This window comes from Cnephaeus nilssonii (assembly GCF_951640355.1).
Source record: "Cnephaeus nilssonii genome assembly, chromosome: X".
NCBI classification, from domain to species: Eukaryota; Metazoa; Chordata; class Mammalia; order Chiroptera; family Vespertilionidae; genus Cnephaeus; species Cnephaeus nilssonii.
This window is the reverse complement of record NC_137071.1, coordinates 110375062-110399141: the sequence shown is the minus strand read 5'-3', so window position 1 is coordinate 110399141 and position 24080 is coordinate 110375062. Positions and strand designations below refer to the sequence as shown.

At 46.3% G+C, this 24080-nt stretch overlaps 1 protein-coding gene across 2 annotated transcripts in view; it reads right to left on the bottom strand.

Annotated features, from left to right (window-relative positions):
* Window positions 1–12265: 12265 nt before the first annotated feature.
* Window positions 12266–24080, bottom strand: part of AIFM1 (apoptosis inducing factor mitochondria associated 1) — a 32582-nt gene continuing 20767 nt past the window's right edge. The window contains exons 8-16 of one of the 2 annotated variants that reach the window (XM_079765966.1): window positions 23267–23343; window positions 21507–21615; window positions 20408–20515; window positions 19971–20059; window positions 19149–19289; window positions 16981–17123; window positions 15465–15589; window positions 13210–13406; window positions 12266–12869 (exon numbers count right to left, since the gene is read on the bottom strand). In XM_079765966.1, the coding sequence (XP_079622092.1) occupies window positions 12798–12869; window positions 13210–13406; window positions 15465–15589; window positions 16981–17123; window positions 19149–19289; window positions 19971–20059; window positions 20408–20515; window positions 21507–21615; window positions 23267–23343 (1061 nt within the window). In that variant the 3' untranslated portion in view covers window positions 12266–12797. The remainder of the gene's footprint in view (window positions 12870–13209; window positions 13407–15464; window positions 15590–16980; window positions 17124–19148; window positions 19290–19970; window positions 20060–20407; window positions 20516–21506; window positions 21616–23266; window positions 23344–24080) is intronic. The other variant, XM_079765965.1, reaches the window with a different exon arrangement.

Sequence of the window (24080 nt, the reverse complement as noted above, 5' to 3'; positions counted from 1 at the left end):
ATGTTTGTTCAAAAAAAGATTGTTGAGCCTGGCCAGCGTGGCTCAGTGGTTGAGTGTTGACCTTTGGACCAGGAGGTCACGGTTCAATTCCCGGTCAGGGCACATGCCCGGGTTGCAGGCTTGATCCCCAGTGTGGGGTGTGCAGGAGGGAGCCGATCAATGATTCTCTCTCATCATTGAGGTTTCTAACTCTCCCTCTCCCTTCCTCCCTGAAAGCAATAAAAATATATTTTTAAAAAAGATAAGAAAAAGATTGTTGAGTAGTTGCAAAACAGAAAAATTCCCTGGGATAGCTTATACAAAGTGCTCCCTCCTGGGATGATGGTCTGTTGCCCTGGCCCATATTAGGGGGTAACGAAAGTGGGGATGTGCCTAGGCCAAAGCACAGGCATACAGATGGAAGGATGAGGTTGGGAGCAACTTCGCAGACCATAACTTCCATCTGGCATGCCACCTTCATTGGTCAGGGCTCTTGGAAAGCCACTTGCTCTTCCAACGGAACCCTGCTCTCACTTAAATGGAGAGTCATACCTTTGCTCTCCAGGACTTTGCAAGGACTGGCCCTGGCGCCATGAGAACCCCTACAAAACTTCAGAGAACTGCTGGGTTCAACTTCTTGGAGTGCTGGACAGTAGCTCAGGGGCCTGCCTGGAGGGAGATGACAGCCCTGACATAGGAAGTGTCTTGTGAGGCCTAGTGGTTTGTTTGTTTTTTATAGGGGAGGGCAAATTCAGTACCCTTTCAGGCCCCCTCTGGGTTGCAAAAAAATAAGGCAGAAGTGGTTTGGGGCAGAGTTCAGCAAATGAGGGCAAGCCCCCTGGCGTCTCCAATCCCACTGGTCCCTAGTCCCTGTCTGGGAGCCAGGGCTCAGCCTGGAAAAGTCCCTGGGAGCAGAGCAGAGCAGAGGGTAGGAGCCTGCTCTGGGGCACCTATCAGAGGCAGCAAAACATCCAGAGTTTTCAGGCTACTCTCCAGTGGAGCCAGAGTTGTGAGCCCCTCAACCCCCGGGATCTGCTGGCCCAACACCCATCTTGTGTGGCAGGTGGCTTCACCGTGCCACCAAGCCCTACAGAGATGCCAAATGACGCTCAAAAGGTGCTTCCCCTCGTAGTCCACAGGAAAAAACAAGTGGTTGCTGCTGGGCCAAGGGATTGGGATGGGGAGCAGAGGGACGGCAACGCCTGCAGGCCTTCTGTGGGTCCTTGCGGAGGGGGGGGGGGGGCAGGGACACAAGCTGGGTGTTCCCTCTTCAGATGGAGAGGAGGCTCAGGGGAGTGGAGAGGGCTCCAGTGACATTGCATTGGGGCACTACATATTATCTACAAGGAATAGCGCCCCCTTGAGTTGGGCAGGACGGTGGCAGTAAGAATGGACACAAGAGAGTTGGGAAGCGGTGTTTGACTGGAAAGAGAGATCAGGAAGGACTCAGACTGGGATACCACAGTGGGGGCATGGCACTTGACTCCAAATCCTGGGAACCCGATGAGGTGGGGTATTGAGGAGAGGCTCTGAGGGGGACTTCTCAGTTCCTCATTTCACCCTTCCTCACATCCAGCCAAGGGGTGGCTCCAGGCTGAGGTTTGTACCAGGAGGTAGATGATTCTGCTCTTTCTGGATTGCCCCATCCCACAGGGAGGCAAGGACAAGCCTGAGACATGCGCTAGACAGAGGCCCAATGGGAATGAAGCCACTCCTCAGTTTCCTCGCCCTGCCCCCACGACAGGGGTCCAGGGTTGTTGTTGTTGAATCCAGAAAAATACAACATCTAATGTCTATAAAGGTGCAGTATGAGTCATTTCATGGAATGTCTAGGCCCCTTCTCTGGCAGCAAACAAACTTTCCAGCCCTCTTTTGAGGAAGCCATCCAACTCTGCTGCTGCTGGTGGTGTGTGAGCGGTTGTGTGTGGGGCTGTGTGTGGGACGGGTATCTGTAGGGCCTTGCCTGCCTATGTGTGTGTCCGTGTGGGTCTCTCAGATGTAAGTGAGAGCATAACCCTGGCCCGAGGTGGTGTGTGTGTGTGTGTGTGTGTGTGTGTGTGTGTGTGGCGTGCGCTTGCGCACTCGCAAGGGCCAATTCTTGGATATGAGTCCCCCTCGCGCATTTGTCTGTAAGGCAGTATGGTATGTGAGCCTGTGCGTCTGAGGGTGTCTACGTGTACATTTTTTCCTCATTGCTGCCAAATTATCTTCCCATCTCTCCCCTCAAGAAGTGAAGGGCTGGCTGAGGGAAGCTAGCAGTCCAAAGGGGGGCAGCTGGAGAGGGGAGAGGGGTTGGAGGGAAACCAAAGCAATTCCACTAGTCTGAGGAACGTGTCAGCCAAGGATGAAACTGAAACCGAGGCAGCAGCAGCTCGAAGGCACCAGCACCCTGGGATCGTCCTGGGCTTCGGTTCCTCCCACTCCCCCGCCCCCTGCAGCCGGCTGTGGAGATTAGTCAGCCTGAAATTCCCACCCCTGCAGCCTCCACTTGAGGCTGAGGCTTGGAGGCCCTAGCCGGCCTAGAAATTGGCCAGTGGCTAGCACGTGACCCCACTAGCTCCCATTATCACATTAACACAAATTAGTATATCAGATCCTGTCCTAGTCACCTAGTGGGGCATGGAGCCAGGCTGGAGAGAGAGGCCAAAACTCAGGCCCTACTCCAGGACAAGCCAGCCTGAGGGCATCAAAAGAGGGGGCAGGCTGAGAACTGTGGCAAGTTAGGTTGGGGACAGAGAGAGGGGACAGGGACTTCAAGATTTGATATGATCTTTTTCTTAGGACTTGCTCTGGGAGGAGACACATTGGGGAAGGGGTTAGTAGAAAGGGGGGGGGGGTTCCAGGAATAGCTGGGCACCGCCCTGTAGGAAGGAGGCCCGGGCTCTGAGGTCTGGGCGGGAGACAGACGGTATTTCTCCTGGCACACACTGAAACCTGGGAACGTTTAGGATCCTTTGGGTTGTTTTTTTTTTTTTTACCCCTTTCCTCTTCTTTATGGAAAATCCTTAGATAACTTTCTCAGATGGCTTTGGACATCCTGAAAACAGGGAGAAGAAGCACCCAGAACAACACTAGTACACGGCATAGTGTACTAGTATCTTGGCACAGAAAAAGGAGACACACTTTGTACATATGTAATGTTGTGTCATGGGAATAGCCACTGGAGCCTCTGAAAAGGGTGAGACTGGAACCCCAACAACTTTTTTTTTCAGCTTAAAAGTGTCTGACCACAGGTTATTTCTGTGCCCTGATACATGTTAACTAAACAGCCACCACACAATCATGAACCAGCACGAGGTCAGCAGCATCATGACTTCCAGAGCTCAGGGCCTGCAAGGAGGTAGGACGCAAAGTTTTATCTACCAAAGCCAAGGCTGCAAGTTTGAGCCCTAAATGGGCCTCTTAGCTTTTTTTTTTTTTTCTTTGTGGCTGCTGACTACCGGATTGACAAGCCTGGAATCCTTAACCATTGCCCTACATCCAGCCCAAGGCTGAGTCCCAACCCCTCATCTAGGCTAAACCCTGGTCCCAGACTGTATCGTATCACCAGCCAGTCTATCCCTGTGCAGGAGATGCGTTCTGGGTCTCAAGGGTGCCAGGCTAGGGAGTGGCCGTTCAGGAGACCCCACCCCCAACGCCCAAGACGCGACTCAAAGTTTCCATTCTACTGCCCGCGGGTCAAGAGCGCCGTCAACGGAGAGGAAAGACATTCTGAAACCGCAGTCCCTTTGCTGAAGGTGAGCTGGCCCAGCTCCACCGGGGCCAGGGAGATGGCCTGAGAGAGTGGACTATTAGAAGCGTGCAGGAGCCGGCTCCAAGCTTGGCGCTAGCGCAGCAGGTAGGCTCTCCGGATCTCCCACCACTTAAGGGGAGCGCCGGCCCCCCGGACAGAGGAGGTTCTGGCGGCCCCTCCCGCCTGTGCGTGGCCACCCCCTATCTCTGTTGCTTGCCTTCCAAAGCCCAGATCCCAAAGGGCTGAGCTCCGCCCTGACCCTCAGACGTGCGCCCAGGGCGCCTCAGTAGCACCACCTGCAGGCGAGCCGGCACAGCGCGGCGCCTGGGGCCCAGGAGGAAGGAGGAGGAGAGGGGAGAGGTCAGCTCCCCCACCAGAGCCTTCCCGGCTCGCGCGTGCCTTCCCTCGCTGCCCCAGCCCCAGAAGGCCTGGCTAGCCCCGAGCGAGTCCAGCCACAGGCTGCCGGCAACTCCGACCTTGCATTCCTGTTGCTTGGCTCCCAGCGGCCTCTTGCCGCGGGCGCCTCTTCTCGGGAAGTAGTGAAGTCACACTGAACCGGATTCGCTGACTCATGAGAATTCCCCCCCCTCCCCCGCCCAACACACACACCTTGAAACTTCCCTTGGATCCTTTCTTTCTTGCTCCCGCCCGTCCCCCGCTTCCTCCTGTCCCCTCAGGGCAGCTCCCGGCTCCTAGGAAAGACCCAGTGGAGAACTCCATGCTTCTGTCACAACCAGGCCACTGTGCACTGTTCTGGAAATGCCAGGCAGGGCACTGCATATTCCCAACTATGAGCAGAGCTCCCACTAAGGTATCCTTTTGCAATTATTCCCCTCCCACAGGGAATACCTGCTGAGAGGAGGGCATCTGGGGATTTCCTTCCCTCCTCAGGGCTTTCGAACTGGCTGGGAAGCTGACAGCTCTTCCTTGGAACCAACTCTTCCAAGGAACAGGGCAGCATGCAAGCTTGTGCCACCATGGGGACAAGTATAGACTGCCCTGAGCCTTGAGCAGCCCTGGATCCTTGCATTAAGTCAAGCTGATCACCTGATAGGTCACCATGGCCCTTCCTCTTAGAGCTTGGTGCTGGCTGGGTCCAGGTTGAGATGGGGGTAACTTTGAAGCCAACGATTTTCTGTTTTTACCCCCCCCACCCCACCCCCATCCTACTGTGCCCCTAGTTTGAGGACTTCCACTGGCATGGGAGACCAGAATCCCACACTGCCTGCTTGGGATACTAGTCTCAACAAGGTGGCTAAGGGTCTTAGGCCAGGGCTGGGGAAGGCTTCAAGCTGAAGGAGCTCTGCTGCTCTCCTCTGAAACACCCAAAGCTCCCTTTTCCCTCCAGAGGGCAGGGATCCTTATGCATCTTTCCCACTCAGCAAATCATGGTATTGGATGAAGTTTCCTTTTGTCTGTACTGTAAGAGCCAAGAGCCAGGTGCTGCTGAAGCTTGCAAGCTTCCCAGCTCACTTGTCTTTGCACTTCCAGGCTGGACTCTGTCAAGGCCATGGCCAATGTCGAAATGGCCATAGACTAAGAGCAAAGGGGGTGAACAGAATGGCACCAGGGGGGAGGGGTTCTGAGCTCTCCTCTGGGCATAAAGTTGAAAGCTGCCCTGGGTTATGGTGGCTGTCCAACCACCAGCTCTGCAGGGTATATTTGTCAGGTATTTGAGCCATTAAATGGTTGGGTAGGGATGTATGTGCTAGGATTATGGCCGAGAATAATCCCACCATAGAACCTTCTTGGGGAAATTCTGAGCTGGAAGCCAATTTTTTGAAGGGGCTAAAGGATGCTACCATTCATGGAGCCATTTGTGAGGCTGTCATACACCCCAGGGAGAGCAAATAAGGCAATGGTGCAATTTCTAGGGGTCCTAGGTCTAGATGTAACTTGCTAAAGAAGAATCATAAGCTACAAACAAACATGAAACTAAACTTGTAAATCTAGTTGAGCCAAAGGGAGGGCAGAGGCAAGGTGAAAAGATGTTTGCCTAGGGCTTTGGGTCCCATTAGCATTTGCTCTCAACCTTAGAGATCAAAGGCAACTGAGTCCATGGAAAGATGAAGAAAGCCCTACGCAAGCACCTAAGAGACTTCGCCATACACAGGAGGTTAGAGCTGAGGGTGGAGAGATGATTTAGTATGTTCCCCTCATTTTACGGATGAGGATGCCCGGATTTACGAAAGTGGCTGCCTGGTTTCTCCAGGAGTGAATGGTAGAGCCAAGCAAGACTCAAATCCAGAAGAGTGTTCCTAGAGATGAAAGAGAAGACACAAACGTTAGAATGGAGGGAGAACCATCATTTGGTCAGTGAAAGAAAAGCCTAGATGCCCTGGCTGGGTGGTTCAGTTGGTTGAAGCATCGTCCCATGCACCGAAAGCTTGTGGGTTCAATCTGGCAAGTAATTGATGTTTCTGTCTTACATTGATGTTTTCCCCCACCCCTCCATTCTTGTCTCTCTCCCTCCCTCCCTCCCCCCCCTCTCTCTCTGAAATCAATAAAAACATATCCTCAGGATTACAAAAAAGAAAAGCCTAGACTAGGTAGAAGCAGAACTACAAAGCAATCTGAAGAGTAAAGAAGTTCCAGCCGAAACCAGTTGGGCTCTGTAGATAGAGCGTCGGCCTGCGGACTGGAAGGTCCCAGGTTCGATTCCGGTCAAGGGCCCATACCTTGGTTGTGGGCACATCCCCAGTAGGGGGTGTGCAGGAGGCAGCTGGTCGATGTTTCTCTCTCATAGATGTTTGTAACTCTATCCCTCACCCTTTCTCTCTGTAAAAAATCAATAAAATATATTTAAAAAAAAAAAAGAAGTTCCGATCTGAACTCACACACCATACTTCCAGCACTTACATTGCACTGATAGTTCCTCTTGACCTGTGTCCACTACTAGGTTATAAAGCCAGAGAGCAGGGAGTGTATTACTCATCTTCTTTTTTTCTTTTTTGAATTTTTGTGAGTTTATTTGAGCCAAACTGTCAACATATGCCAGGAAGCAGAACCTCAACGAATTGAGATAATGCTCCCTTACTCATCTTATCTCCAGGGACTATTATACCATGGCATTCAGTAGCTGCACAGTAAATGTTTGCTCGCTGACCAACAAATACACTTATTCATGTATGTATGTATTCATGAATTCAACACCCACATTAGGTGCTCCTCCAGAAGCATCTCTGTGTTGTGCTGCAAATGACAAGATATCATAGGTGGGAACCTGCCTGGGAAGCCAGGCACCTCTGTCCCAAACATGACTCTTGAGCTTTCCCCAACACAGACCTTAGGGACTCTACTGGGATGAGGCAAGATCTTCAGGAAGGTACAAAACTAGCCAAAATTCACAGGGGTCTCTGCCTTGTAGTGGGCCTAAGGAAGATATTTTGGCTCTTTGTCCCTAAGTTGTCAATGCCCACCAGTCAGAGACCTCTAGGATACTCTCATGGTTGAACAAGTTGGGTTTGTTTACTGTAGTGAGGGGTATTGCACACCATGGGGAACTATGGGATATCTCAGGAAGAGGATGCTAGAAAGGACTTAATAGGATTTGAGCTGGCCTGGGTGAAAGTTTAAGGAAGAGTTTAAGGAAGAGTTTAACTTAAACTCTTAAGTTAAGGAAGAGTTTAAGGAAGAGTTTAAGGGAGAGTTTAAGGAAGCTGGGCTTTGCTCTGGATTGGATGCTGTCAGGAAGCAGGTAAATTCAATGATTGGGTATTGAATTAAATAAATCTTTTAAAATATATTTTTATTGATTTCAGAGAGGGAGGGAGGGAGAGAGAGAGGGAGAGCGAGAGAGAGAGAGAGAGAGAGAGAGAGAGAGAGAGAGAGAGAGACATCAGTGACGAGAGAGAATCATTGATTGGCTGCCTCCTGCATGCATCACACGGGGGATCAAGCCCACAATCTGGGCATGTGCCCTGACTGGGAATCGAACCATGACCTCCTGGTTCATAGGTCAAACCACTGAGCAACACTGGCTTGGCTAAATAAATTTTATCCATTAGGAGGGCAGACTATAGCGAAGCTAGTGCTATAACTGGTAAGGAAGCAGCAGTCACTCAGATTAGCCAGGAAAGTGGGGAGTGTATTTGATCATTTCTGTGGTTTGGGCAATGTTCATGTTTTTGTCTGTGTTTACACATGATTATGGAGTAGTCTTGTTTTTGTCTAGGTCCACCATGGTCAGAGCAGCCTTGTTAGATGCTAATGTCATGAATCTGTTTATGTTTTAGTAGAACACCCAGGACTAACATGAGTGCCAGGTCAGTTTGTAGCAACACCAAAGCCTAGCTTACAGTCCCAGGTCAGCTGCTGGATGTCAGGGGCTGCGTTTCTCTTTTTCAAAATGTTCATTTTGAGATGATCCCTGTTTTCCTACCATGGCTTGGCAGTTCAGTATCTAAATATTTAGACCCTCCCTGTACTCTGACCTAGTCACACCCATCTGTAGAACCAGCCAGTCAGGGGAACGTCATTACTGGCTTGGGCTGTGTGTCTCTGTGTGTGGTTTTGTGTACATGTGTCTGCGCCCGCCAGAAGTTCCCTGATAAGATGGGAAAGAGGCCAGTGGCAGTCCTGCTTCACCTCTGGGCCCACAGGACTTCTCCTCTGCTCAGAGAGCAAGGCACTGGGATTGAGTCCCAATGATCTCTCAGGCAACAAGGATGCCCAGCTTTAGGTGGAGTCAGGGAAGGACAGAGGGGATACTGCTAAACTTGAGAGGAGCGGGAAAGGGAGGGGAGGGTTCCTTTGTATAAATGGGTCTCTAGAGGAGCTGATTTTCCTTCAAGGAAGCAGTCTGCAGTAGGTCACTGTGGATACCCCACCCCTATCCTTTTCTGCTTTAAGTCTCTTGTCTCCAAAACAGGCCCTGTTAATTAAAACAACTACAGAAAAGTCACATATGTTGATCTCATCCTCCACACAGAGGCTTACTCTGACATCTTTCCAATCAAACACACTTCCTTCTCTCGGGTCCATCTCTTCAGCTAAAGTAAGAGGACATCTGCTGTGCCTTATAGGTGGCCAGACAAAGACTAGTACCATCATGAAGAGGTGCTGAGGTGCCATATGATAGCATTTGTAAAACAGCAAAGAAAAACGAGGTTGAAATCAAGTGGGTGGGTTCCAAACGCTTGATATTTTGGCAGAGCCCCAACTCTTCTTTGCAGGGTGTGACTAGCCCTGTTCTGCACTGTGCTGTGGCCCAGCTAATTACAGACTGGCTATTGAGGGCCAAACCTCAACTGGCACTCGTCTGTACAGTCAGAAATCATTCCCTGTGATCCTTGGGATAAGTGGCAAGTCATAGCGGTGGGTGAAGTGATGGGGGTCTGATAACTTGGATTACAGAGAACGGGGGCTATAAGACAGAGGCTTGTTTTTGTTTCTTTTAAAATATATTTTTATTGATTTCAGAGGAAGGGAGAGAGAGATAGAAATATCAATGATGAGCCCTACCTGGTTTGGCTCAGTGGATAGGGCGTCGGCCTGTGGACTGAAGGGTCCTAGGTTCTATTCTGGTCAAGGGCACATTCCCGGGGTTGCAGGCTTGCTCCCCAGTGGGGGACATGCAGGAGGCAGCCAATCAATGATTCTCCCTCGTCGTTGATGTTTCTCTCTCTCTCCCTCTTTCTTCCTCTCTGAAATCAATAAAAATATTTAAGAAAAAGAAATATCAATGATGAGAATCATTGATTGGCTGCCTCCTGCACGCCTCACACAGGGGATCGAGCCTGCAATCTCAGACATGTGCCCTGACCGGGAATCAAAGTGGAACCTCCTGATTCATAGGTCCACACTCAATCACTGATTCACACTGGCTGGGCGGCTCATTTTTGTTTGTTTGTTTTTAATTGATTTTTAGAAAGATGGGAATGGAGAGGGAGAGAGAGGGGAACATTGATATGAGAGTGAAACATTGATCGGCTGTCTCTCACATGTCCCCGCTTGCTGGGGATCCAGTTGCAACCCAGGCATGTGCCCTGATCAGGAATCAAACTGGCAACCTTCTGGTGCACAGGACAATGCCCAACCAACTGAGCCACACCAGCCAGGGCAGAGGCCCGTTTTTACAGTAAGCCCTGTTATCTAGCATCATCCAACCAAGCAACCAAGTACTTGCTCAGCATTTGCCAGTGTTTTGTGTTTTTTTTTTTGGGGGGGGGGGCGGGAAGCATGTTGTCCCTGTCTTGAGAAAAAGTCTCTGCTCTGGAAGAATAGCTTACAATCAATTTAGGCAGTGACCACTAGTAATGCAGAAAATGACTTAAAGAACAATCAAGTTCAAAGGCAGTAAGTGCAATTGGAGTTCAGAGATGAAATCATTCATGGACACTAGTCCAACTATTACCACGACACCAAAGTGGGATTTCATTTGGGCCTTGAAAGATGAGCAGGATCTGGATAAGTAAAAGGGAATAGGGATGGTGTTCCAGATGTGAAGAGCATGAACAAAAGTTTAAAGGTGGCAATAAACCAGATGTGTATGTGTGCATGCACACGTGTGTATGAAGTCATGGGAGAGGAGGCTGGACAAGGCAAAGTGGGCTGAGATCAGGGATCACTATGGGAGACTTTGAACTTGATGTGGTTGGTGACAGGGAGTCACTGTACTAGTATGTTCTTCAACAAGGGGAGACGTGACTGACTGATGCTTTAGGAAGTGATCTAGCAGCAGTGGTTGACTAAGGATGGATGCTCTGGTTGATCTCCATTTTTGGTGTGTCCACAGTACTTTGTTTTTCTATGAACACATGTCACTATATTATACTTCTGCGTTCACGTTTGCCTTCCTCACTGACACCAGGAGTTCCTTAAGAGAAGTGGCCATGTTTTCTTTCTTTTCCTCTTCTGACATCCTCCTGTCTCATAGTAGGCACTCAATGAACACTGATTAGATGGATAGATCATTTCATTTTACAAACTGAATTATGACATTCCATGTAAGGATCATAACTGTCAAAGAATTACACTAAATTACACATAATGCTAAAACAAGGTAAATCACAATTTGATCCTTTTTTGAAATCATTTGTGAAACACTTCAGGAACTTAAGAGTGTCCTACCATCATCTTTGTAAGCAACAATTATTATTGTATAATGAGCCCTGTCTCACAGGGTACTAGGTGAGTTTCCCACTGATGGATTTGGGAATGTCATGTGTCAGGTTATATTTCACCAAACCTGTGTGTGTGTATATAGTAAAAATTGTTTTAGTGCAATTCATTTATAAAGTGGACATTGGTCCGTTCTATTGTTCAAAGGGGATTTCATTGTAGCTACAACTCCTGGTAAATAAAATCAATATTTTAAAAAATCCAGAGTGGTCATAATTTTCTCTTTACCAAAAGATTCACATTGGCCTGGCTGGCGAGATTCAGTGGTTGAGCGTCAACCTATGAACCCAGGAGGTCAGGGTTCGATTCCGGTCAGGACACATGCCCGGGTTGTGGGCTCGATTCCCAGTGTGGGGCCTGCAGGAGGCAGCCAATCAATGATTCTCTCTCATCATTGATGTTTCTCTCTCTCTCTCTTCCTTTCTTAAATCAAATATATTTTAAAAAAAGATTCACATTGGACTCTTGAAAGTGGTAAAAATTTCCTCTTGATTTAAATAAAATTTGATTTTTTTTTTCAATCTTCACCTGAGGACATTTTTCCATTGATTTTGAGAGAGAGTGGAAGGGGAGAGACATGAGAGAGAAACATCAATATGAGAGAGACACATCGATTGGTTGCCTCCCACCCCCACCCTGACCAGGGCCAGGGATTGAGCCTGCAACCAAGGTATGTACCCTTGACCAGAATCAAACCCAGGACCTTTCACTCCACGGGCCGACACTCTATCCACTGAGCCAAACTGGCTAGGATAGATTTGATTTTTAAAAGTAAATTGAAATGCAAAAAATGAATTGACTTAGGAAACTCTTCTATTCCCAGGAAACCATCTATAAAGTGAGGTATGTCTATAAGCCTATTTAGATAAAAGGGGTTAGGAGAGGGCAGATTTCTAGTTTGGGGGAGAGTGGGTGGAGGAGTCAAGAGATCATGATGCCTCAAGGAGTTAGTCTCCAGGTTTAGCCATGAAGTACCAGGTCTCTGAACCCTTGTTTCTGTTTGCAGTAAATGTCCTTTCTGCCTCCCTCCTTGATACCCCGCAGGACCAATGCAGTTCTGGGAGGGTGGTGGTAGTATATACAGGTGTTTTTCCAGGTAGAGTCTATCCCATATATTTATGTGTTCACTCCTTCAACAATGATTTACTAAGTACCTATGTGAGCCAGACTCTATGCTAAGCTCTGGAGATATAACCAAGATCAAAATATTAAAGCCATGGTTTCATCTTCCAGGAAGTGGCAGACCAGCAGGGAGACATAAGAAAGGAACAGGCTTGGAAGGGTCAGGAAAGTCTTTAAAAAAATAATTTTATTGATTTCAGAGAGGAAGTGAGAGGGAGAGATAGAAATATCAATGATGAGAGAGAATCATTGATCGGCTGCCTCTTGCATGCCCCACACTGGGGATTGAGCCTGCAACCCAGGCATGTGCCCTGACCAGGAATCAAACTGGGACCTCCTGGTTCACAGGTTGATGCTCAACCACTGAGCACGCTGGCCAGGTAAGGGAAGTCTTCATAGAGACCAGGACCTTCCCCAGAGGGGAAAGGGGTCAAACACTGTGGGCAGACCACAGCCGGTGCACACAGAGAGGTCTGGAGGGGTGAGAGAGAAGTTTGGGGAACTGAAAGGAGTTTAGAGCATGGAGCAGGGAATACAAGGCTGAGAAAAATCACGCACTTGTTAGTAGCTCCAATTTGCTTGTTCTCTGATATGCATGGCTTTCCTCCCTTCACCTACCCACTCCATTGCAAAGAAAGCAGAATTTAATTTAGAAGAATCAGGTTTTATTTAGTGATGTGAACATTAAGAATATGCCTAGATCGCTGAAATATTCACAAAGGACATGATCATTCACACTCATACACACAGAGGAAGTCTGCTGAATAAAAAAAAACGCTCCTTTAGTCATCCAAACTGCTGTCAGGGATAGCAAAGTGCTTGCTTATTACACTGGGAGGCTTCAGTCTTCATGAATGTTGAATAGTTTAGCTACTTCATTTAAATCTTCATGTTGCTCACCGTCCTTAATGATCTGAGGGAGAGGAACAGTGGGTCACTAACACTCCACGTGCAATCTGGCCAGGCTGCACAATGGGGCAGCCTGGGCCAGTCCCCAATCACACTGGGAGGGAGTTGTGGGAACAGCTTTCTACCAACCCCAAATGAGCATGTGCCAACTCCGGGGCCACCCAGCCAGATCCCGAGTGAAATAGAAACATTGCTGAGCCAAGGCTGTATCTTTGTTTTGCTCAGGTACAATCTGACTTGGGTGCCTGGTCAAATGGTACCTGACCAGGGCACCCGATTAAGTCATAGGAGCATATTCCGGCTGCTCCTCCCATCTTCCTCTAGGAGCTATGAAAGGCACTTACCTTCCTTGCTATCGGCATTCGGTTGAAGATATTCCACAGCACGATTCCCACCACCACTTTGTCCCTGAGGTAGAAGATAACACCTTTCCCGTAGTCCTCCCCTTCGACAGGGACCTGGGGCACCCCAGGGTTGCTTGGAAGAACAGGGATTTCTGTGGCCTCCGACTCTGTCTCACTCTCTGATCGAATACCAGTCCCTGTGGCCAACCCCCAAAACAAACAAAAAAACCAAAACAAATCAGTTATATGAGCTTGGAAAATTCTAGAAGTATCTTTTGACACCTACTTTAAGCTGCTTTAGATGATTTTCTTTCTCTATGCCCTCTTAGTAAACACTGGCCTTTTTCAGCCCCTCTTCATTATCAAAGGCAACGAAAGCTCTTCTTTGTCAGCTCTTGGGCATTGCATCAGTCTGATCCAAAACTTCCCTCCCTCCCCATGTCATTTTATTTTATTTAAATATAACTTTTATTGATTTCAGAAAGTAAGGGAGAGACAGAGAAACATCAATGATGAGAGAGAATCATTGATCAGCTGCTTCCTGCACGCCCCACACTGGGAATTGAGCCTGCAACCCAGGCATGTGCCCTGACCAGGAATCAAATTGTGATCTGCTGAGTCATAGGTTGATGCTCAACCACTGAGCCACGACAGCTGGGCTCATTTTAAATTTATACTATGGATATTTCCTGGTATCTGGGTTTCTTCAAATTGCTAAAGACTTGCTCTTGTCTTCTGAGAAACATTCTAGAGTTGCATGGTCCAGTACAGAAGCCACTAGCCACATATAGCTATTCTAATTAAAATTAATCAAGTTTTAAAATATTTTAATTAAAATGATATAAAATGTGAAATTCAGTTTATTTGCAGTAGTCACACTTCAAGTGCTAAACAGCCACATGTGGCTAGTGGCTAATGTATTAGAGCAGAGACAGACGATGCTATCAGAATGAAAAGGTCTACTGTACAGTGCCACTAGGAAGGCAGTCTAGCCAAAGCAGAAGGCATTTCCATATGGAAAAACCACTGTGGAGGTGTTTCCTCCTGGTGGGAGTGGGGTGGGACAGGGGGTGGCATGGGGAGGGGGTACCTTGTCTTCTGAGAATAACCAGGTTCTAAGTAATATTGACCAGTGGACAGAGTAGTGACCTGGAGTTGAGAAGTCCTTGGGTCCCTCTCCTGGATCCACTTCCCAGGAGAGGTTAGAATTAAGGAGTGGGTGTATGTAATCAACTTGGATTACACAGAAAAAGGACCGACATCCTATATAATAAAAGCCTAATATGCAAATCGACCAAATGGCTGAATGACCTGCAGAGCCACGAGTTGGCAGGGGGTGGGGTGGGGCCCACATGTGGGCAGCGCCAGGCCAGCCAAGGCGGGTGCCAGTGAGGGCCCCCCTGATCACCCCAGTGGTCGCCCTGCAGATTGGCCCTGATCACCAGCCAGGCCTAGGGACCCTAACTGTGCACGAATTTTGTGCACCGGGCCTCTAGTATCCACATAATGTCTTGTTTTCTCCTTCTTAAAAGAGCAACTTGTCCTTGAAACACCTCTGACAAGAGTACACGGAGGTTAAATAACTTCAGCCAAGGTCATGAAAGGGAGAGAGAATAGGCCTGGGAGTTAATGAAAGATGTGTGGGGGAGAAAAATTCATTCTGAGAGAGTTGCCTCCCATCTAAAGAAAACCTGGCATTAAGATCTGATAAATGGAATTAGAGGCAGCTCAAGAATTATTCAGCCCAGTTCCCACTACCCAGGGTCCATGGAGAATAGCAGGCCCTAAACAACAACAACAAAAAAACACAACAAAACAAAACAGGAAACAAAAAAACATCTAACAAGTTTAGGTTTCCTTTATCAGGCAGGTCTTCCTATTCCCTAGAGACAAACTAAACAACAGAGTAGCTGAGATAGCCACTGTCCAGAGTCTAGGATAAAGACCTACAATATCTATGCCTATGCATTGACCAGGATACCTGATTTTGCCACCTCAAACCACTAAAGAGTGAGGACTTTGGGTTTGGTTTATTTATTTATTTTAAATATATTTTTATTGATTTCAGAGAGGAAGGGAGAGGAAGAGAGAGATGACAGAAACATCAATGATGAGAGAGAATAATTGATTGGCTGCCTTCTGCATGCCCCTTACTGGGCATGTGCCCTAAGTAGAAATCGAACCGTGACCTCTTGGTTCATAGGTCAATGCTCAATCACTGTGCTGTGCTGAGAGAAGTGGTTGGCTGTCCTTACCTGACTGCTCTGTGGCAGATTTCGGGTTATCTTGTGCAGATGCTTTTGCAAAGACACCAACCGTGGGCAAACTACTGTCCACAAGACCAATAGCTTCATAGCCAACATCAGGGCCCAAATCACTCCTAAGGAAGAAGAGAGAAGAGGTTGCTCTGTGATGGGACTGTAAAAAATTACACAGTAGGACATTTTTCTCTAAGACATCACACTTTTATGCCAACCAAGGAACTTGGTATGTGTGACAACAAGAGAAACACCAAATTGATCTGTCTCCTGCTAGGGCACTTGGGAACAATTGTGAAAAAGCATGGTTCTCCCAAACAACTTTTATTTTCTTTAAGAAGCCATTATACATATCACATATCCATACTACATTCTATACTTTCTTCAATTTAGTCATGCTTTTATCCAATACCACATTTGGGGAGTGATGAGTTCCCCTCATTTACTATTCACTACCTTTCTTTAACTCATTTGGAATCAGGGGTATTTTATGGTTTCATTAACTGACAATTTTCCATTTTAGCCTTCATTTTTAAAGGCCAGAATGCTTTCTATAAAGGGGTACCTTCACCTAGTTGGTCATTTTAACTGTTCTTCTCGGAAAGTTTGCCTATCACCATCGTACTGTTCTTAATATGCTAGGAACTTCACAGAATATTTGCAGCACAGACACACCATGGTGTGTAATCATCTAGGGTGCTTGAGCTATTCTGTTTCTGGTCCTCTACATTTTGTTATCTTCTTGGCCACAGAAGCTCAATGAACTGGTGTCTTCAGGGAACAGTCTACAATGACTTCTTGCTTTCTGTTCCTGGGACCTAGCTGATAATTGTATAGCTGTGGACTATTTTTTTCCTAGCTGCATTATCTTATATATATTGACCCTGAAATCCATCTGTTATGTTTTTGTTGCCCACTCAGAAAACTGTGTGTGACCACCCTAAAATGTATTCTCCTCAACTGAGAATTTCCCTTAGAGGTTTCTGAAACCTTGGAGTTTAAGTACCCCATCTTTCAAATCAACAAGATGAGAGTGTGCCAAACAGGGCCTGCCCCAGTACTCAGGAATGTCAATTGGTAAGTTTTTGCTACCCAGAGAACTGCCTATATACGCCTGACTTTGAACTCTTGATGTTAAGGGTTACAGATGAGTAGGCTGCCTTTTTTGTCAGCCTGTTAGGCTCATTAGGGTTAGCAGCAAAGAAAAAATTAAAATATACCGCTGTCTATACCTAAACAGTACACTTTTGTACTACCTACTATAGTTTGAATTCTGAGTTATTTTAATAGGAAGTGCCAATGCCCTCTCCGTTCATTCACCTAGTCTAAGCTAAGCCAAATGGGACCCTTTTACCAGAAGGCCGATCTGGAGTAAAATGTGTGGACATGAGAAGGAATCCCCCCAACTCATCCCACATAAAGCTAACTGACCCACAAGGAAACCAAACCATAACTCTGGTTCCATTAATTCTGTGTTCTAACCAGTTGAGTCCTCAAGGCACAGAACTATTACCAGAACATTGACTGATGCCAGTATGGCTTAGCAGCTCCAGTCATATTTTCTCCAGCCAATCTTCCACTCACAACAGCATGATCATGGTGCTCTACCCGCCTCCTACCCAATTTTATATCGTAGAAGCATGCGGCATCTCCTGCCTTTGGAGACAAATACATTACATGAGCACATGATTAAAAAGAAAAAGCAAGTTAAAGACAGAACATAAACTTTTGGGGTTCAAAAATGCTTGTGGCATCAACTAATTAATACTTCCATCTACAAGCCAGAATCATATATACACTTTCAAAAATAGCTGAGATTCCATTTTTAAAAACTATTCTATGTTTCTACAAAGCTAACTTAAACCTTCTATGCTCTAGCTCATACCTATTTCTTCTCATTCTGCCCTTAACAGAGACAGAATCTATAATAATAAAAGCGTAATATGCTAATTAGACCAGGGCTGCAAGGGAAGCCCAGGTCCTGGGTGCCTGCTGGTGGCCGGAGAGAAGCCCAGGTCCTGGGTGCTTGCTGGTGGCCGGAGAGAAGCCCGGGTCCTGGGTGCCTGCTGGTGGCCAGAGAGAAGCCCAGGTCTCGGGTGCCAAAGGGAAGCCGGTGCCAGCAGCCAGGAGAAGGAAGGCCTACTCTTGCACGAATTTCGTGCATCAGGCCTCTAGTATTTAATAACCACGATTTGCAGAATATTCTTTCCTATGTGCGGAAACCAGTTTTTTAGATGTGACTGCCTCTTACCTAGAAATCTTTTTGAAGATAAGATATTTTTTTTGTTATTTGGTACTCATTCATTCATTCAACAAATATTTATGGAATATTTCTTCTGTACAAAGCATTATATTGTCTGGGTTGCTGAGACAAACCTGGCAGGGACCTTGCCCACAAGGAGTGTATAACCTAGTTGAGGAAGGTACAGCATTGCTCCTCACAATGCAAACAAGAAATGTGCCATGTGAGAGGTACAAATCAAGTGAGCTCAGTGTTTCACGGACGGAGAACCCTTGGATGGAGGTAAACGAGGCCAGTTTCATAAAGCAGATGGTATAACCCTTTGCTCACCTTTGTGGCTATTCAGATTTCCCCAAAGACTTCCCTAAAAATCAACACGTGGGCAATAGTGCAATAAATTATGAAATCCTCTTAATGGAATATTATGCAGTCATTAATCTGTTTATAAAATCTGAAGCAATATGGAAAATACATTAAAATGTTAAGTGAAAAAGAGAAGAATACAAATATTCATACATAGTATGCTCGCCATGACCGTCTATGACAAAGAAAAAAAACTATGCACAAGAAAATGAAGGGAAGGAAATACACACACACACACAAAAAACATACATGGTGGGGATGGGCTAGAAGAGGTCAATGGGGAAAAAAAGGGAACATATGTAATACTTTCAACAATAAAGATTTAAAAAATAAATAAAAGGAGAATAAACAAACAAACAAAACCTATACAACACAAACAGTGGTTGCTACAGGTGATTTCTCCCTTTCTCCTACTTGTTTGTTTTCCACATTGAGTGTGTTTTTCTTTTATAACAAGTTAAAAAAAAACTCAGTACACTTTATCTTAAAAAAAAAAAAAAGCTTTAAGGGAAAACACCTTTTAATGTTCCTATGTCCTTCACTGCAGAGTCCATAATCAAACACAATATATTTGTAATGATTTAACAATGGGGAAATTACCTCATGGTTCCTACACACTATAGTCTTGTTGTGCCACAACAGATTTTTAAAAACAGCTAAAAATAGTTCTCAAGGAAAATGAAATTGGAGTAATTTTCCTTTCTAGAGAATGTCATCAAATTGCCTCATTCTCCATTCCCTGGACTCATGTTCAGGCAAAGGGAATAGTAGATCACTCTGAAAGCCATGCACACGCCCGCCAGGGTAATGCCAATGGCTGCTGCCAACAGCCCCGGAAGAGCTCTAGTTCTGTAGGCATGCACACTGCTCATTTCTTTCTCCACTAGTTTGCAGCATGAGACCATACCTGTTCTTGTAAAGCAAGCAGTTCATAAGTATCGGTTCTCTACTCTTGGCCTCCAAATACTCCGATCCTATTGTGGTAAGCTACTAATGAGCTTTAGCACCCCATCGGGCAGACTTGCTCCTAGGCTGGGGACAAGGAACCATGCCTGGTCTCGCTGTAGCATACTTACCACCCAAATGTTAGAGCGTGCTTGGAGCTCTGCATTTACCCGGAAGCCACCGAAATCTGAGTCTATTTCTAGTCCACCAGTCTTAGCCAACTCAACATTGGGCTCTAAGCCCACAGCTGCCACTATGTGGTCAGTTTCTACCTGAGGGAAAAGAGAAATAATTTGGTCAGTTACCACAGTTTCCATGTATGCCTATGGACATAGCAACAGCATGTGATGTCATTAAGAACTGGGGGTTTACAAAAAAAATCATTGGTTAACTTAACTCTGATAAACAGATTTTTTTATATATGTATATTTTTTATTGATTTCAGAGAGGAAGGGAGAGAAAGAGATAAAAACATCAATGATGAGAGAGAATCATTGATTGGCTGCCTCCTGCACGCCCCAAACTGGGGACCGAACCCACAATCCGGGCATGTGCCCTGACCAGGAATCAAACCATGAACTCCTGGTTCATAGGTCAATGCTCAACTACTGAGCCATGCCGGCTGGGCTCTGGGAAACAGATTTTAAGTTCTATTTCATAAAGTACCCCTGCCCACATACCCCATATCACTTGAAGAGAAATCTGTCATCCTAGTCAGATCTCAAAAATTTGTGATGTGATAGGAAGGGGCAATGGGAAAGTGGGTCACAGGTGTTTACTCTGGCTCTCACCATTCTTATTTTAATGCATGGACAGTTCATTCAGAAAATCATGACAGTTTAGTGGTGGCTGCCAAGAAAACTAATCTGCTGGTATCAAATGAAGGAGTCAGAATGAGGAAAGGGGAGGGAAGGGCTAGAAGGTCTTCTGGCAGCCTGTCTCCCCCTCCTTACCTTCCGGCCATCTTTCAGCTTGATGAGTAACCTGCCACCACTGACTCCAACTGATTGCACAATGGCATTGGGCAGCACCTTCACCCCCTCTGTGAAGGCAAACAAGACCTGAGGTTGAGCCGGTGAGCCTACCAACTTCATGAAAAACAGGGAAACTGACTAGAGAGAAGCACAATGTCACGAAACCAGTAATCATCATTATGCAGGCAGCCTTGGAGAGCTGCAAAAAAACCTATACTCGCAGTTCATTTTCAGCACTTCCAGGAATTTGGTGCATCAGATTCAGAAACTACATGAACTTGGCTGACTAGAGAATGGTAGAAACATTTCATCTGCCTGGTGATATGGTTTATGTCAAAGGGGTTCCCAAGAAGGAAACATTGCATTAGGCCTGAATCAAAGGAAAGGGTGGCAGCATATGGAAAGAGTCCCTCTACCTCGTCTGACTTTTTCCATGGTCCAGTTGCTGAGGTATTCGGGGAGGACCTTTCCCATATTTCCTTTCTCAGGGAAGAGTTGAATCACTTCGGTGCCTGAGGCCTGAGCTGGGAAAAAGAAAAAGAGTAGGTTTAGCAGGAGGCAAAAGCCAGCCCTAAGACTGGAAGAGAAGTAAAGGACCAACAGGCAGGCGGCCATTTAGTACGGCCATCCTACCTAATAATAGACAAATATGCAAATTGACCGCACCTTCGCTACACCCAGGCCATGACGACCAGCCAAGCCACGCCCACCAACCAATCAGGACGAGTATGCAAATTACCCCAACAAAGATGGCGCTATTTTGCATATCAAGATAGCTTAGAAAGAAGCCAAGAGATGCTGAAGGGAGCAAAGCTGCGGAGAAGCAAGCAAGCTGGGGGGGAGGAGAAGGGAGGAGCAGAGGCGGGGCCGGGGGAGAAGGAAGGAGAGCGGGGTGGGCTGGCAGAGAAGGCGGGCCGGGGGACAAGGGAGGAGCGGAGGCGGGGCCAGGGGAGAAGGAAGGAAAGCGGGGCGGGCTGGTGGAGAAGGCGGGCCGGGGGACAAGGGAGGAGCAGGCAGGGCCGGGTAGAGTGCAGCAGGAAACCCTATTGCAGGATTTTTCCTGCAACGGGAATGCTAGTTTAGTACAGAAAGGACAATGTTCTGACTCAAGCCAGAACTCACAGATATATCATGCTGGGAACCACCGTGTGTCTGAAGGAAGTTTTTGACTTTTACAGGGAGCAGCAGTTCAAATATATGTACACCTGTGCAATCTACACTGCTCTTACCATCTTAATAACTCACTTTGCTTAATATTTTATTTCTAAGGAATCTTGGCCTGGAGGCTAGAGGAAAGGAAAGAAAGCATTGCTGCTCGGTTGCTCAAATGGCAGCTTTGTGGTCACTAAAGGATTCCCTCATCAGAACTAGTCTCAGAACTAGCTTTTCACCGTATAAACCTCAGTCAAACTCTTTTGACTGATCCTGGCAAATGCATCTCTGGAATTTGTGAAAGCCCCCAAAAGCATGTGATATCAGACCAGAGAAGAAAATCGAGGTCACCCCAATACTTACCTTTTCTGCCAAGAGCACAGGCCAGTTCACTACCAAGGAAGCCCCCACCGATAACTGTAATTGATTTGACTTCTCGGGAAATCTTCTCTAAGGTTCTAAAGTCTCCAATCTGCAGGATCACACCAGTTTAGTTCATTGATTTCCCAAAGGGCATAGGATGATAATACCAGGACATATTTTATGCTAAGTCTTTGACAACAGTAATTTGCACATAAAATCTCCTTGTATAAAGTGGCTCAATTATAGCCCATATGCTACTTTTCAGCATTAAAGTAGTGTTCTTATTGTAATACCTTTAATATCAAAGAATTACATAGCTTATGGGGGGCATTGGCTTCTAATATAAGTAAAGCCTGGAACATTATTTCTAGAAATAGGTTTTGTAGCTGAAATGCCTAAGTTTGAAATCTAACTTAGCCATTTATTGCCCAAGTCACCTCACCAAGCCACTTACCCTTCTATGCTTCAGTTACATCTACTATAAAATGAAGAAAATAACTGCAACAGTTGATTTTATAATGAGAAAAAATAGATGACATGTAAATAAAGCACTTCCTAACAGAAAACTGCATCCATATAAAATGCTTGACAGAAGATAATTTTATTATTGAATTATCGGTTTTTTATTTGAATGATCAGAATAGGAAACCCCAAAGAGGATAGGTGACTTTCTCAAGGTCATACACTTGTTAGTGTTCTTTTTTTATAATTGGAAGATGAGTTTATTTTTTTAAATATGTTTTTATTGATTTTTTTAGAGAGAGAGGAAGGGAGAGGGAAAGAGAGATAGAAACATTAATGAGAGATAAACTTCAATTGGCTGCCTCAGGCACATCCCCTACTGGAGATGGAGCCCGCAACTGGGCATGTGCCCAGAGCTGGAATCCAACAGATGACCTCTTGGTTCATGGGTTGACGTTCAACCACTGAACCACACCAGCTGGGCTTGTTAGTGTTCTTTAACTATATATGTCACATTTCAGAATAGCCCATGTTATTGATGTATATTTCTTTCTCCAGTGTCACACTCAATCTGACAAAAGTGGTTCTCAACTGGGGGCAGTTTTGCCCCTTCACCCCAGGGGACATTTGGCAATGTCTGGAGATATTTTTGGCTATCACAACTGGGGGTGGGGAGGTGCTGCTTTCAGCTAGTGGGTAGAGTCCAGGGACATTGCTAAACATCCTACAATACATAGGACAGCCCCTCACAGCAATTATCCAGCCTAAAATGTCAGCAGTGCAAAGACTGACAAACCTTATTCTGTCCAGACCTTCAAGGACAGTACAAATCTTTTCAAATATCCATAGGAGTGGCTGGAAATTTTCAGCAGTTTTCATAAAGCAAAGCACAGTGATAAGAAGCAAACTCCCTTTCCTTCTTCACTTAGGTACTCTGAACCTTTCTCTCCAAAGTCTCCACTATTGAGCTTGCAATGAAAAATGCCAGGAGGCTCTAAGGAGTTTCAATGACTCAAATGCATCAGGAAAAAACAACTATGGAAGGGCTGCCGGAAAGAACTATAGCAAGCAATAAAAAAACACCAAATGTATTTTTCTCCTAGGAGCTTAAAACCCTTGAGTGAGGTATTTGAGGTGCAGAGAGAGGAAGTGACTTGCTCAAGCCCAAATAACCAGTCTGTAGAAGAGCCACAAAGAGAACTCGAGTCTCCCAGTTCCTGGGTGGGTACTTGGGGACCACGGGATTATGCTACCTCTTCAAAACCGACACAACGAAAAGCACTAAAGCAGACAATTACCTTTCTGAAAAGTGTTGTTCTACTCTTCACCTCTGCTCCAGCCCTATCAATGGCAGACAGAGTTCTTGGAGTGCCTCCTGGAAATAAGAGGAAAACCCTTTAGCCCAATAAGCAGGAGCTAGCCCACATGACCCCCCACAAAGGTGGTGCTGTGATGTGTGTGCTCCTGCTGGTGCCAGGGCAGCACAACTGGATAGGAGGCTTTGTTACTGCAACTTCGCTCACTGCAGGCTTTTATTCATTTCCTTTGAGAAGCAGATTTAAGATTGTCTCTTCAAAGGGCCCCGCCCTCCTCGCAGATGGTCACAAGGCCTAACTTTTTGCTTCCCCTTTCTCCTCCACTAGTTTCTCACCAGATAGCATAGCTACCTTTGTTTAAGCAACTGCTTTGGTCTCCTCTCTTGATTTTTTTTTAATATATTTTTATTGATTTCAGAGAAGAAGGGAGAGGGAGAGAGAGATTGAAACGTCAATGATGAGAGAGAATCATTGATCGGCTGCCTCCTGCATGCCCCACATAGGGGATCTGGGATCAAGCCAGCCCAAAACCCAGGCATGTGCCCTGACCAGGAACCACAACCTCCTGGTTCAAAGGTTGACGCTCAACCACTGAGCCATGCCAGCTGGGCTCCTCTCTTGATTTCTGATTAGAATGGGCAATGAAGCCACAAAGCTATATCACTTTCAGGGTAGAGGGCAGAGTGCAGGGACTAAGCAGGGAGAGAGAAAAAAAAAAGCAATCCTCTTTAATACACATCCATGTCTTTTGGGGAAAGAACGGCAAGGACAATCTAGAAATGCTGCTGATGTGATG